The 14,703-nt window shown below is 44.1% G+C and overlaps 4 protein-coding genes across 4 annotated transcripts; 2 read left to right on the forward strand and 2 right to left on the reverse strand.

The window, feature by feature from the left end:
• Nucleotides 1-363: 363 nt before the first annotated feature.
• Nucleotides 364-2,003, reverse strand: LOC108862796 (UDP-glycosyltransferase 71C5). Its single transcript, XM_018637044.2, has one exon. It carries the CDS (start codon nucleotides 1,915-1,917, stop codon nucleotides 484-486), a length of 1,434 nt encoding a protein of 477 aa, XP_018492546.2. The 5' UTR covers nucleotides 1,918-2,003; the 3' UTR covers nucleotides 364-483.
• Nucleotides 2,004-2,701: 698 nt separating this feature from the next.
• LOC108863325 (non-specific phospholipase C1) lies at nucleotides 2,702-5,267 on the forward strand. The gene is made up of 3 exons (XM_018637718.2): nucleotides 2,702-4,018; nucleotides 4,106-4,282; nucleotides 4,678-5,267. The coding sequence occupies exons 1-3, from the start codon at nucleotides 2,920-2,922 to the stop codon at nucleotides 4,992-4,994; spliced, it is 1,593 nt and encodes a 530-aa protein (XP_018493220.1). The 5' UTR covers nucleotides 2,702-2,919; the 3' UTR covers nucleotides 4,995-5,267.
• Nucleotides 5,268-5,405: 138 nt separating this feature from the next.
• LOC130505759 (uncharacterized) lies at nucleotides 5,406-7,911 on the forward strand. Its single transcript, XM_057000360.1, has 7 exons — nucleotides 5,406-5,676; nucleotides 5,984-6,219; nucleotides 6,294-6,644; nucleotides 6,736-6,925; nucleotides 6,999-7,063; nucleotides 7,151-7,361; nucleotides 7,439-7,911. The coding sequence occupies exons 1-7, from the start codon at nucleotides 5,557-5,559 to the stop codon at nucleotides 7,784-7,786; spliced, it is 1,521 nt and encodes a 506-aa protein (XP_056856340.1). The 5' UTR covers nucleotides 5,406-5,556; the 3' UTR covers nucleotides 7,787-7,911.
• On the reverse strand, nucleotides 7,882-9,451 carry LOC108863343 (uncharacterized). The gene is made up of 5 exons (XM_018637740.2): nucleotides 9,253-9,451; nucleotides 8,847-9,157; nucleotides 8,583-8,675; nucleotides 8,424-8,483; nucleotides 7,882-8,299 (listed from the first exon to the last, which is right to left on the reverse strand). Exons 1-5 carry the CDS (start codon nucleotides 9,353-9,355, stop codon nucleotides 8,108-8,110), a joined length of 759 nt encoding a protein of 252 aa, XP_018493242.2. The 5' UTR covers nucleotides 9,356-9,451; the 3' UTR covers nucleotides 7,882-8,107.
• Between the last annotated feature and the right edge of the window lie 5,252 nt (nucleotides 9,452-14,703).

A 14,703-nucleotide genomic window follows, 5' to 3' on the forward strand; every position in this document is an offset into this window, starting at 1 on the left:
CCAATGCGTTTTTCCTTAATACTTCCCTCGGTTTTTTAAAGATAGATGTTTTAGAAAAATAAATTGTTTCACAAAGATGTATTTTTAATGTTTCCTATACAAAAATTGCAAATTTCAATAAAATTGATTGAATTTATTGAAAGACTATTGGTTAAAATGCATTGGAATTTGATAATTTCTAAAAATGATGTATAGTTAATGTGTTTTCTTAATATGTGTGAAAACACCAAAACATACATCTTTAAAAAACAGAGGGAGTAATTAGTTTTCAGGTTTTCAGACAATGAGTTCTCAGACTGAAATTAAGCAGACAAAAGGTCCTTCAGTGATATCAAAACCAAAGGAGCTTAGCAGTTAGCACAATCAGAATCAAATAGTGTTCGCTTATTTAAGTTTGCATAACAACTTAGTTTACTTATACATTGACAACATTGTTTACTTAATGAACTTTGTGTGACAAGTTTGGTTCCAATGGAGAATGTGTCAAACGTGATCACCAAGAATATCTCTGATAAAATCTCCGGTGGCCACCATAGAGGATCCACCGTTGCTAACAGCTTTCCTCGCTGCTGTTGAAATATCTCTAACCTTCTTCCTGATAGGGTTCTCACCGTCCATCAAACATCTGATGGCTGTTGCAATTTCATCAGCGGACACAAGCTCTAGCGTCACCCTATCACCATCAGCGACGTAATCAAGTCTTATCTCCACGGCCAAGCCCAGCTCTTTCACCATCTCGAACGCGTTCAGCTGTTGCTCCGCATACATTGGCCACGTCGCGATCGGTACGCCGTACCAAAGACTCTCCTGTATAGAGTTCCACCCGCAGTGAGACACGAACCCACCGGTTGCCTTATGGGCCAAGATATCTATCTGTGGAGCCCAACTACACACGGTTCCACGGCCCATTGTTCGATCCACGAATCCTTCTGGAAGCGGCTCGTGGGGATCTCCGTCTCCCTCCATGTTTGTACGTATCGCCCAGATGAACCTGCATCCTACTAGCTCGAGCGCGTGAGCAATCTCTTTGATCTGAGGTGAACTGAACACTCCCATGCTCCCAAAACACAGGAACAAAACAGACGAGTCTGGTTGCTCGCCTAGCCATTTCATCATCTCTTCGTATTGGGCCGAAGCTAAGCCAGGATTTGTACGGCCAGTTAAGTTGAGAACCGGCCCAACAGGATACGCACGCGGGTAATCTCCACTTGAAAAATGTTCAACAGCATACGGCTCCACTTCCGAGAACGAGTTGACCAAAATACCCTTGGCTTGAGTCAACCGCTCGCCAATTTTGACCAGAGTTGCGTAAGAGAGTTTGTCAAACACACCAGGCGGCAGAACCTTGGCCGGAACTCGTTCCAAAAACGCCGGCACCGGCAACTCCTCATCCCCGGAGCTCTCTTTGAACTCCTCTGAAGAAACCAAATGGTGCCGTTCCGGTAGATACTGTAGAAACCCCAAGAAACCGAAATTTGAAGTCATGAAGATGTACGAAGGAAGGTTCACCTCGCGCCCGACGTCGATCAAGTCCACGCAGAAGAAATCAAGAATCAATCCTGCGACATGGTTTGAGTCTTCTTCTCCGGACGAGACCAAGTCTTGGATTGTTTGTCTGAGAAATGGTATGTTTTTAGCGACGAAGTCAATGATGTAAGTCTCGGAGGAAGTGTCGAGGAGCTTGATGGGAGGTGGGTCTTGGATCTCCGGGAGGCCGATGAGTCGGATCCCAGGCTCGGAGGATGTGAGCGAGGCCAAGGAAGCGTCTGCATGAGGAGCGTAAGGGAGCTTCATGGAGAGGATTGTGATCATCGAAATCCGACGGTCGAGATCTAGCAAACGCTTTCCGAATTCGATCGTTGACAAAAGATGGCCAGTCTCCGGAAGTGGGATGAAGATCAGCTCTGATTTCTTCATCTCTCTTAACTTTTCTTTTTTCTTTAGGGCTTTATTTTTGAAGAAAATGAAACACAATTGAGCTTTCTTTTGAGCTCTGCTATCAATGATATGTTAATGGCGTTCCATGTGGCTGCATAAAGTAGTAAAGAGTTACGACAAAAGTGGACCACAACAAGTTTCGGTCCGGTTGAGCCTACAAAATTGAAAAAAACAATTTAGCAAAACTATAGTTTAGTAAGTATCAGTTGTCCAGATTAATTTAATTCTGATCCTGTCGAAACTCAACAACTCATGGATGTGTCTATCGTGTAATTGAGTCAGATGTGATAAAGTAAAAATAAACAAAACAAACAAAAAGACGATTCACATGGAAAACACATCAACTTTTTATTCTGTTCGAACAAAACGTTTTTGCTTTTCGAAGAAGGAATAATTTGTTTATACCAATAGACTCTAGAAATTAAATTACTGTTTACTTCACTGAAAACTGTAATTATTTTTCTCATGCTTTAATATATGCTTGAGTGGGTCATTTCTATTTAGAAAATAGTTCACTGAACATACTGCATGTCTTCATAGATCATCGAAATCTAGACGCAACAGCCAAATTAGATTAGGAAAACAATCTTTCATGGAAACACCTTATAAATTTGTATTTTCACAAGCTATGTTGTACTTGTATAATGGAACACCTTTTATACTTGGTATTTTTAGTTGCTTTTTTTTTTTTGGAACACCTATTTTTAGTTGCTTAGTATATAGTTTTTCCGACAAAAGACGCACGCATTGTTAATGACTTGGTATTTGGTTAGGTTTTGCTTTGACTTTTAGTCAAACGCAAAAGATATTTTTTTTTCTTCTTGTAAGAAAGAAAAGTAGTTCGCCGACGGAAAAGAAAAGTCACCGGCTTCGTCGCTCTCGAAATTGTGTGGTATCCATTCTCCTTCCTCAAACTATATCCCTTCTCAACTCCCTTTGAAAAATCCGCCCATCTTTCGAGTCTAATAGTCACCGAAAAAAATGGCTTTCCGGCGAGGATTTGCCACCGTCACTCTCTTCCTCTACTTACTAGTCTCCTCCCACTCTCTCGATCTCAATCGTTCCCCGAAAAAACACAAGATCGAAGGACCGATCAAGACCATAGTCGTCGTAGTCATGGAGAATCGCTCCTTCGACCACATCCTCGGCTGGCTCAAACCAACCCGACCCGAGATCGACGGATTAACCGGAAAAGAGTCAAACCCCCTCAACGCCTCCGATCCAAACTCCGAAAAAATCTACGTATCAAACGACGCCGTTTTCGTCGACATGGATCCGGGCCACTCGTTCCAAGCCATCCGAGAGCAGATATTCGGATCCAACGACACCTCCGGCGACCCGAAAATGAACGGGTTCGCCCAGGAGGCGGAGAGCATGGAGCCCGGGATGGCAAAGAACGTCATGAGCGGGTTCAAACCCGGTGTACTACCGGTTTACACCGAGCTAGCTAACGAGTTCGGGATCTTCGACCGGTGGTTCGCTTCGGTTCCGACTTCCACTCAGCCGAACCGGTTCTACGTCCACTCTGCCACCTCCCACGGGTGCTCCAGCAACGTCAAGAAGGATCTCGTCAGAGGTTTCCCTCAGAAGACGATCTTTGATTCTTTGGAAGAGAGCGGGCTCAGCTTCGGGATCTATTACCAGAACATCCCCGCCACCTTCTTCTTCAAGTCTCTCCGCAGGCTCAAACACCTCGTGAAGTTCCACAGCTACTCGCTTAAGTTCAAGCTCCACGCCAAGCTCGGGAAGCTTCCGAACTATTCGGTTATCGAACAGCGGTATTTCGACATCGATCTTTTTCCGGCGAACGATGATCATCCGTCGCATGACGTGGCGGCGGGGCAGAGGTTTGTCAAGGAAGTGTACGAGACGTTAAGGAGTAGTCCTCAGTGGGAGGAGATGGCTTTGCTTATTACTTATGATGAGCACGGTGGGTTTTATGATCACGTGCCCACGCCGGTTAAAGATGTGCCGAATCCTGATGGGATTATTGGACCGGGCCCGTTTTATTTCGGGTTTGATCGGTTGGGTGTTCGGGTTCCTACTTTCCTTATCTCTCCTTGGATCGAGAAGGGCACTGGTATGTGATGATATTTAAATGCTTTTCCTTTTGTAGCATAGGTTATAACAACTTTCATGTGTGTGAATCGTTTCGGTTTTGTTATAGTGATACATGAACCTGAGGGTCCTACACCACATTCACAGTACGAGCATTCTTCTATACCAGCAACTGTGAAGAAACTCTTCAACCTTAAATCTCACTTCCTTACCAAGAGAGATGCATGGGCTGGTACATTTGAGAAATACTTCTGTATCCGTGACTCTCTTCGCCAAGATTGTCCAGGTTTGTTTCATTCTCTTACCTAATCTTTCAGTCCATTACATGATTTTGAGTTTTTTTGCACTGAAGGCTAACATAAGGTGATCACAAAACCAGAGTCATTACTAATGGACAGCTAAGTGATTTGGCTTATGTGTAGTTGCTCTAACCCATCCACTAAATCTTTTCTGTCTAAAAAAGTAAAAACCTTCTTTATGGAACAGAGCAATTACTATTAGTGATGAAACTAAGTAGGTAGGTATATTAATATTAATTCATGTCATGAAAATCAAAATTTGCTTCTTAATCAGGAATCAGAATTCTGACCATGGTTAGGGCTTTACTCCCCTAAAAGCTGTGGCCTGTGGGAATATAATTCTCTAATTTTCATTTCCTTTTTCTCACATGAACCAACACAGAGAAACTAGCAGAAGTTGAACGATCACTAAGGCCATGGGGAGCAAAAGAAGACGCAAAGCTCTCAGAGTTCCAGGTGGAGCTGATCCAGCTCGCTTCCCAGCTCGTTGGAGACCATCTGCTGAACTCATATCCAGACATTGGGAAGAACATGACAGTACGTGAAGGCAACAAATACGCAGAGGATGCTGTTGAGAAGTTTTTAGAAGCTGGTAAGGCTGCACTGAAAGCAGGAGCAGACGAGAACACCATAGTCACTATGAGGCCGTCTCTGACTACCAGGACCAGTCCCAGTGAAGGGACCAACAAGTATATTTAAAACTATTGAAAAAATCTACAAATAATGGAATGAATGATATGTAAATACATGTGGCCACCTCTATGTTCCCCACGTCACTTGGATACATTCTATGATGTGGGAAAAAAGGGTATATACTTACGTATGGTTATGTAATGGATCAAAAGACATGGTAACGTTATGTTGCTCTCCGGACCTCCATCTCCTTAGTAGGAATAAGATGGAGAGTTCTTGTATTTACTAATACATACTTATCCAAAATTAGATAACTAACCAGTTTATGGTTAGCATAAACGTCTTAATTATCAGAAACAACGCAAAAATCAAACAAGTTTTGCAAAACAATATGGCAATACAATTAATTTTCTTCTATATAAGTACATTTTTTCTCTTTTTATTGAGCACTAACTTACCAGTATTTTAGTCATTAACAATTTATCAAATAATATTGTAGTTCGAATTAAAATAGAAACAAACTGAGGAAAAAGTTAAAACTCCGCAACGAGCGGGGCACTGTATATCGAGAGAGAGAATTTGTAAGGCCAAGAAAGGAACTTAAACTTTTGCAGAAGAAAAGGAAGAGATGGGTCTTCGCATACGTCTTCGTCTCCCTCACAAAAGCTCTCCAAGAACACCTTCACATCTCCTTCTATGCGTTCTTGCTCTCTGCTTCTTCTCCTTCACCGCTCTTCTTCTCTACAAGGTCTTGTCTTTTTACCCTTTTTCACCATTATTCTTCTTCCCACTCAGCAATAATTCAATTACACATGTTTTTCTTTTTCATTTTATAGATCTGACAGAATCATTAAAAATGTTGCAGTTTTCTGTCATGGGAATATTTGTCTGAAGCTGACCTAACTCTAAATTAAGATTACTCGAAACTATGGTTTTGCTTTTCTAATCGTTTTCAATTGGTAGATCTGGATTTTGAGCTTAATTAGCAATTTTATATTTTTTATTGCTCTGTAATCTAAAAAAAAAACACGTGCACTTCCCGTGATCTTGAGCAGGTTGACGACTTTGTAGCTCAGACAAAGACTCTCGCCGGACACAACTTGGAGCCGACACCGTGGCACATCTTCCCACGCAAATCTTTCAGCGAAGCCACCACTTACCGAATCCTCCAATGCTCCTACTTCTCATGCCCTCACAACTCCGTCCCCGATCCAAATACCACCCTCCCGTCGGATTCCGGGTCGGGTCGTCATCGAGCCCAGCAACAACAGCAATGCCCTGACGTTTTCAGGTAATGTCCGTCCCCACTCAGAAAGTTTCAAACTTTAGGAGTAAACCAACCATTTGATACCCGTGTGAAGCCAGGTGGATTCACCGAGACTTGGAGCCATGGGCAAAGACAGGGGTGACTAAAGACCACGTGGAGAAAGCCAAGCAAAACGCTGCGTTTAGAGTGGTGATACTGTCCGGGAAGCTGTACGTGGATCTCTACTACGCTTGCGTGCAGAGCAGGATGATGTTCACCGTTTGGGGGATTCTGCAGCTGCTCAGCAAGTATCCAGGGATGGTTCCTGACGTCGACATGATGTTTGATTGCATGGACAAACCCATCATCAACCAGACAGAACACCAGTCGTTCCCACCCCCTCTTTTTCGATACTGTACTAATGAAGCTCATCTGGACATTCCTTTTCCTGATTGGTCTTTCTGGGGATGGTACATATCATATCTCTTTTCTCTGTTGTTGTTTTTTTTTTACTCGAACACTTGTCTGAATATGTGTGTTGTTGTTTTTGATAAAAAAAAGGTCGGAGACAAATCTAAGGCCGTGGGAAGAAGAGTTTAGGGATATAAAGAAAGGGTCTAAGAGAAGGAGCTGGGATAGCAAACAACCTAGAGCTTACTGGAAAGGGAACCCTGATGTTGTGTCGCCTATAAGAATGGAGTTGATGAAATGCAACCATTCAAGGTTGTGGGGAGCACAGATTATGCGCCAGGTAAAGGCCTTCCCTCAGTTCCTCCTAGTCAGATAGTTTTAGTCTCTGATGTGTGTGTGTTTAATAAATACAGAACTGGGCAGAAGAGGCAAAAGGTGGGTTTGAACAGTCTAAACTCTCCAACCAATGCAATCACCGGTAAGTCTTTAGAGAAAAACCAAGTTCGACTTTTGAGGGGATACGAGAAAGATCTAATCTGGTTTTGTGATTCGTTGTATCATAAAGGTACAAAATATATGCAGAGGGTTACGCGTGGTCAGTATCTCTAAAGTATATCATGTCATGTGGTTCCATGACACTCATAATCTCACCAGAGTATGAAGATTTCTTCAGCAGAGGCCTTCTTCCCAAGGAAAACTACTGGCCTGTCTCTCCCACTGATCTATGTCGGTCCATCAAATTCGCTGTGGACTGGGGCAATGCCAACCCCTCTGATGTAATGTGTATTATTCTAACACTTCCTCATCCATTTATCGACTCATGTGTTCCTAAGGCGTTCTTCCTTTTTGACAGGCTGAAACAATAGGAAAAAGAGGACAGGGTTACATGGAAAGCATTAGCATGAACCGGGTGTATGACTACATGTTTCATCTCATCACAGAGTACTCAAAGCTTCAGAAGTTCAAACCGGTGAAGCCTCCTTCAGCTAAAGAGGTCTGTGAAGGATCATTGCTTTGCTTTGCAGAGCAAAAAGAGCGGGATCTACTTGAAAAATCAAGAGCTGTACCTTCTCTGGACCGACCATGTAAACTTCCAGATGCAGATAGGGATAGGCTTGAGAGGTGGATCCAACGGAAGAAGCAAACAATCGAAGATGTTAGAAACATGGAGATGACAAGAACAGACAGGGGCTCTAGATAATTTGAGTTTTCAGAAACATAAGTTTTGTTTGATCCTTTTTTTCCTCTGCATACGTGTGTTCATCATTATCAGCTGTAGCACGAGATGATACTTGATTTATAGAATAAAGAAACCATAATCTGTCATCTTCAAAAGTAACACAACAAGAGAAGTAAAATACAATTACTAATCCCTTGGTGTCTGAGGGATTCAAGTAACGTATTGTCCACTTTTGGTAACATCCTATTATTTAAAATCTTGATAGACCAAAACCTCAGAAATGAAAACTAGACCAGCTAGTTAGGCCAAAGTTTTAGAAAGCAGAAGAGAGTGGAACAAATCTCACTCAGCTGCATTGTCATACTCATCATCATCGTCAACCACTTCATACTCGAAATCTTGGTCTCTGTTCTCCATGGTTTTCCCAAATGTGAATGCCTTGGTACCCATTGTTGTGAAGGGCATCAGCCCAAATGCACGGGCCGTCTTGATCTCTCTAGCAATCTTTCTTTGTGCCTTTGCACTGATGCCAGTCTGTGCACGAGATAATTTAAAAAAAAAATGAAGATTCCATCATTAAGTGGATTGGCAAAAAAACGTTATCACGTATCGTATAAACAAAGTAAAGATTAAAAAAGGAGAAGCATCCAATATTGACCTGCTTCCTCTTAACAAGGATCCCAGCTTCGGTGATGAACTGTGCAAGGAATCGAACATTCTGCCCAACAAAAAACAAAGTTCATATGTGTAAATACAAAAAAAAATAACAGAAGCTCCCAGATGTAAACTTTACATATGTAACCAAAACTAAACTCACCCTGAAATCAGCTTTCTTCAGAACTTCCTCGGTGGTTATCTCCGCCTTGTTGTTCTGTCTAGGTCTTTGCATCTGCTTTCTATAACCTAAATCCTGTAATATTACACAACACGTTTAGTGTATGTCTGGTCCAAAACAAACAAGAAAAGACCATCACCCCCTCTAAACCCAAAGCACACACACACACACTATATACATGAGTCATGACTACACAATCAAAGTTAACATAGTTGCATACAAGAGTGGTAAGAGAAAGCATTATACCTTAGGGAAGTGATTAGCTCCCCAGCTGTTGACATCAGGCCTAAACGAGTAACCATCCTTCTTCACGCCTCCTTCTTCGTCGTCGATGTTGTAAATCAACGCAGCTTCCTTCAGTTTACCATCAACACCATCCGACGAAGGATCGAAGGTCTCGTCTCTGTTACTACCTCTCGAACCGTCTTTTCCGTACGATCTACCCAGCTCGCGCTTGTCTTTCTGCGCCTTGCTAAGATGCTGGTAGAACTCACCGCTTTTTCCATCGTTGCCACCACTGTTTCCGCCGAACATCCAATCGTCCAGCGAAGATCGATCTGCTCGGTTCGGTTCTCGATTCGGTGGTTAAGCCTAAGGGAAAAAAATGCGAGAGAAACAAAAAAAATGGGTGGGAATGTAGGATGGTGGTTACCTTCGTTGGCATTAGCGGAGAAGCTTCTGGGCGCGAGAGGAAGCCATGGTTTACGGGAAGCGACGTCGTTGAGGGAACGAATCGCGAAACGGGCAGGTTTCATCTTCTTTCGATTTAGGGTTTTTCGAAAAAAATTCAGTTCCTCCGATCTGAGGTTTTGGCAAAGAGGGGAGAGTCGCCTGAGGGATGATGACGTGTGAGAGAGAGAGAAGGAAATCAGATTTCGATTAAATGTATTAATGGGCTTAATAAGGCCAGGCCCATTCTTTATGTGGTTGCCGTCTGCTTAGACGACAAGATCTTGTATATTATATCCACAGACTAAATCAGATTTACATAGGTTAGAGGATTCATTTAAGTTCAAATATTTTACTATCGATCATACAAATTACTGAGATACATTTTGATGAAATTTTGCATACCAAATAATATTTAAATCGTTTTCTAACTTTAGAAAGTGAATTAGGATAAGTACGTATACATTTAACCCAAAAAAAACTTTGAGATGACAGAAGTGTCACATCAGACATGTATGTGATGATCTAAATGACGATGGTAGATGCCAGCGAACCATGAGTATTAGATATCAATAGAGCAGGACTTTGCTCAACCACGTATATAATTCAGAACTAGGCGTATGTTTTAGAAAAAGATTACAAGGGAAGCTGATGACAGGATTATTCGAATAAACTTCCTAATCAATATCAAACGGATTCACTATTAAAAAAGTTGTGTGACATTTGTGTGTGTAATAAAGAAAAGAAAAGAGCACAAAACAAAAAGGGGTCTCACTATGTGATATGAAGCTTTGATAATAGTATTAGATGTGAAATGTTACAATATATACTGAGATTACACAAGAGGTTAGGTTAAGACTATTGTCTAATATATCCTTTCCTAATATACTCTTATACGCCCCCTCAAGATGAAGGTACTTGAGTAACGCCAATCTTGGACATGAGTTCTTCAAACCGTGGGCGTGGGAGTGCCTTGGTGAGTGCATCAGCAAGCTGGTCGCGGGTAGAGATGTGCGAGACACGGAGAGCTCCAGCTTGGACATTATCACGGATGAAGTGGTAGTCAAGGGCAATGTGCTTCATCCGAGAGTGAAAAACTGGATTAGCCGAGAGATACGTCGCACCAATGTTGTCACAGAAGATGACCGGAACCGAGGATAAAGAGATTCCAAGTTCAGTGAGCAGAGAGCATACCCAGCGGATCTCCGACGCCGTGTTTGCAACAGACCGGTACTCAGCTTCGGTAGACGATCTCGCAACACCACGTTGCTTCTTGGAGGTCCATGATATAGGATTTGCACCAAGATACAGAATATACGCGTTTGTCGATGTGAAGTCATCAACATCGCCCGCCCAATCAGAGTCCGAATACGCATGTAGTGTCAACGGTGTGTCAGCCCTGATGTATATCCCGTGAGCCGGGGTGCCTGCGAGATAGCGGAGAACGCGCTTCACAGCCTGCCAATGAAGATCAGTGGGCATATGCATGAACTGAGAAAGCTTGTTCACCGCGTAGGCTATATCAGGTCGTGTGAACGCAAGGTATTGAAGACTCCCGAGTACAGTCCGATACTCCGTCGCTGATTCCAGAGGCGTGCCGGAGTTCAGGGAGAGCTTAGGAGTAGGAGACATTGGAGAGGAGACTGGTCGAGCTTGAAGCATATTCGTCCGAGTGAGCAGATCAACAACATACTTTTTCTGCATTAGGTGTAACCCTTTCTTCGTACGAGTAGCCTCGATGCCCAAAAAATAACTGAGCTCGCCAAGATCCTTCAAAGAAAAACGTTGCGCAAGGTTCGTAATGAAGGTGGAGACGAGACCAGAGTTGCTGCCTGTAACAATCATGTCATCCACATAGACAAGTATATAAGTGATATCACGACCAGTGATTCGAACAAAGAGAGATGTATCAGCGGTGGAGTTAACAAATCCTTGTGTGAGAAGGTATTGTCGTAGCTCCTTGTACCAAGCCCGGGGAGCTTGTTTGAGTCCGTATAAAGCTTTGCGAAGCCGGCACACGTGGTGGGGACGATCACGATCTAGGAAGCCAGGCGGCTGAGTAACATAGACCTCTTCATCAAGAGTGCCCTGAAGAAAGGCGTTGTTGACATCGATTTGGCGAATACTCCAACCCTTGTTAACTGCACGATGCAACACTGTCCTTATCGTAGTTGATTTCACCACTGGGCTAAACGTCTCCGTAAAGTCAAGACCATAACGTTGGTGAAACCCCTTCGCCACGAGTCGCGCCTTATACCTGTCAAGTTGACCATTAGGCAAATATTTCAAGGTAAAGACCCACTTACATCCCACAATGTTCATGTCATCAGTTGGGAAGACCAATTCAGAAGTGCCATTTCGAATTTGAGCATTAATCTCATCGTACATGGCTTGTCTCCAGTTGGGATCCCGCATTGCCTCAGCCACTGTTTTCGGAATTATGGGTTTAAGAGGTGTAGTGGAGACAGTGAAGGAGTGTTTTGTGTTGGGTTTTGTAATATTATTTTTGGACCTGGTTCTCATCGGATGGTTATTTGGTGGTGGTGGTGGTATCGGGTTAGGTGGGGGTATCGGGTTAGGAGATGGTGGAGGAGATGGTGTAGGTGTCGGGTTTGGTGTTGGTAGCGGAGGTGGAGAGGGCGTGAGGTGAGAGGATGTCGGAGATGAAACTCTGTTTTGAGGTAAGGGAACAGAGGAAGGTTGTATAGGTTGGTTCTCAGGTGGGTTTGGGTTCGGAGCCGGAGTGACGGAAGAAGGAGAAGGCGTTGCGGGATCAGAGGCCGATGGCGAGATGTCTTGTTGCTGCTGTTGTGGCGCAGGCAGGTGAGGATCGTTGCACGGGGGAGCTGTCGGAGGAGCTGTAGCGAGTGGCGGAGATGGCACGACAGTGACCGGAGAGCCTAATATCCCAGCTGAGGTTTCATTGATGGGTTCCAAAGTAACAGTGGATGCAGGTTCCGCAAAGGGAAACACAGTCTCCACGAACTGAACATGTCTTGAGACATATATACGACCCGTATCTTTATCCAAGCACAAGTAGGCGCTTTGGCTCAAGGAGTAGCCAAGGAAGACACACGGTTTTGAGCGATCATCGAGCTTGTGACTTGCGTAAGGACGAAGCCAGGGGAAGCATTGACAGCCAAAGACCCGGAGTTTGAGGTAGTTAGGAGTCTGACCGAAGAGCTTTGCGTATGGAGACTCGTTACCAAGAACTGGTGTGAGCATTCGGTTAATGAGATAAACCGCAGCAGAGAACGCGTAGCTCCAATACTCTTTAGGCATCGAGGATTTGCTGAGTAAGGTGAGACCCGTTTCAACAATATGACGATGCTTCCGCTCAGAGATACCGTTATGCTCTGGAGTATGAGGTGGGGTGGTCATATGTGTGATCCCATGAGTCGCAAGAAACGAGCGCAGAGCAATAAACTCGCCACCGTTATCTGAATATAGTGTCTCAATCTTTGTCTTGAATTTGTTCTCCACAAGTGCCTTAAACGCCACAAACGTCTCATGAACCTGCGATTTCCGCTGGAGTGGGTACATCCAAGTGTATCTCGTGTAGAGATCCACTATAACCAAGTAGTACTTGTAGTTATCAACGGAAACAATTGGTGAGGTCCAAACATCGGTATAAAGATATTGAAGTGGGTGTGTTGAGACTATAGTGTTTGAATAAAAGGGTAACTTGTGGCTTTTATTGATAGAACAATCCGAACAAAATAAGTGTTTCGGTGATGACAAAGAGACTGGTAAAGAAAACTTTGAAACAAGGGATTTTAAAAGAGATAAAGCTGGGTGGCCAAGTCGGGAATGCCAAGAAGAGAGGTCTGTTTTCGGAGATGGTGAGGTGAAGAGGGAGGTCGGGTTCTTGGGATTCATTGGCCACTCGTACAGCTCATTGTTAGCCCTGCCTTGGAGCAATCGGACCCCCGTGCTGAGATCCTTCACCTGAAAATGTGCAGGAAAGAATTCAACGGAAACTTTGTTAGTGTTACACAAACGGTAAACAGAAATCAAGTTGCGTTGAACGTTAGGCACAAGGAGAACATCTCGTAAAGATAATGAACGATTAGGTGTTGGAAGCAAGGCAGAACCAGTATGGGAAATATGTAACCCAGTACCATCAGCAGTTGCAACCTCTTCCCCACCAGTGTACGGTTGGTGTAGGGCGAGGTTGTTCAGATCAGACGTCAAGTGATGTGTCGCACCACTGTCGAGAAGCCATTGCGCAGCATTGTAGGGATGAGCGGAGGCGAGATTGGCTCGTGGTTGCCACGGAGCATGCGAGGAGACAGAGGACTGGTTTGAACCACTGTAACCACCGGGGAGTTGGAGCTGAGAGCAGCGACGGGCGCTATGTCCATGAACTCCGCAAAGTTGACACCTCCCAAGATAAGGGCGCGGTGTGTACTGGTTCTGTGAAGCGTTCTGTGGACGGTTTCCCCAGTTGTTGTTGTTGTGGCTACCCCTGTTGTTGTGGCGACCATGATTGCGAGAGCCACCACCATTGTTGTTCCGAGCTTGTGCAACATTTGCAGTGATCGGGAGAGGAGAGGAAGCCTCTGTTTTCATGGAAAGTTTCAACTCATGGTTAATGAGTTTCTCATGAATCTCCGTCAGAGTGGGCGAGACGTCGCGACCTTCGATCTGATCAATCACAGTTTTGTAGTCATCGGAGAGGCCTTGAAGAACATGTGCAATCTTGTCTTCATGGTCCTCTGGCTTGCCGAGCAAGGCAAGTTGATCGAAGCGGGAGACAAGACCTTGGAAGTAGTCATCAATTGTCTTGGTTCCCTTAGTCCACTGGCGGAGTTGCTGTTTGAGTTGGAGGATGTGACCGCGGCTGGGCTTAGCATAGGTGGATGAGAGCGTCTCCCAGATCTCAGACGACAGGGTAGTTGCAGAGAGCAGAGACTGAACGGAAGGGGGAGATCGCACCGAGAAGACCGCTGTAGATCAGCTTGTCCTGGCGTTTCCAGATGGTGTACTCCGGGTTCACAGTGTCAACGCCATCGGTGGTGACAGTAGGCGGTGGAGCAACAGTGGATCCATCGACGTAGCCGGCGAGATCGTAGCCGTCGAGCAAGGAGTGAACTTGTCGGCTCCACATGAGGAAGTTGGTGCCGGTAAGCTTCGTAACGTTAGACATATTAACGTTAAGGATCTTGGAGTTGTTGGAGATGACAATGGTGTCATGAGCGGTTGTCGGGGTTGAGGTTTCAGACATGGTGGTGAGAGAGGAAAGGAAGAAGAAGAAGAAGAAGAGAGAAGGAGAGAGGCGGCGGGGGAAAAAAAAAAAAAAATATTAAGGTATCGTTGAATGCTCTGATACCATATGTGATATGAAGCTTTGATAATAGTATTAGATGTGAAATGTTACAATATATACTGAGATTACACAAAGGTTAGGTTAAGACTATTGTCTAATATATCC

This window comes from Raphanus sativus, unplaced genomic scaffold (genome assembly GCF_000801105.2).
Source record: "Raphanus sativus cultivar WK10039 unplaced genomic scaffold, ASM80110v3 Scaffold2560, whole genome shotgun sequence".
In the NCBI taxonomy this organism is placed as follows: Eukaryota; Viridiplantae; Streptophyta; class Magnoliopsida; order Brassicales; family Brassicaceae; genus Raphanus; species Raphanus sativus.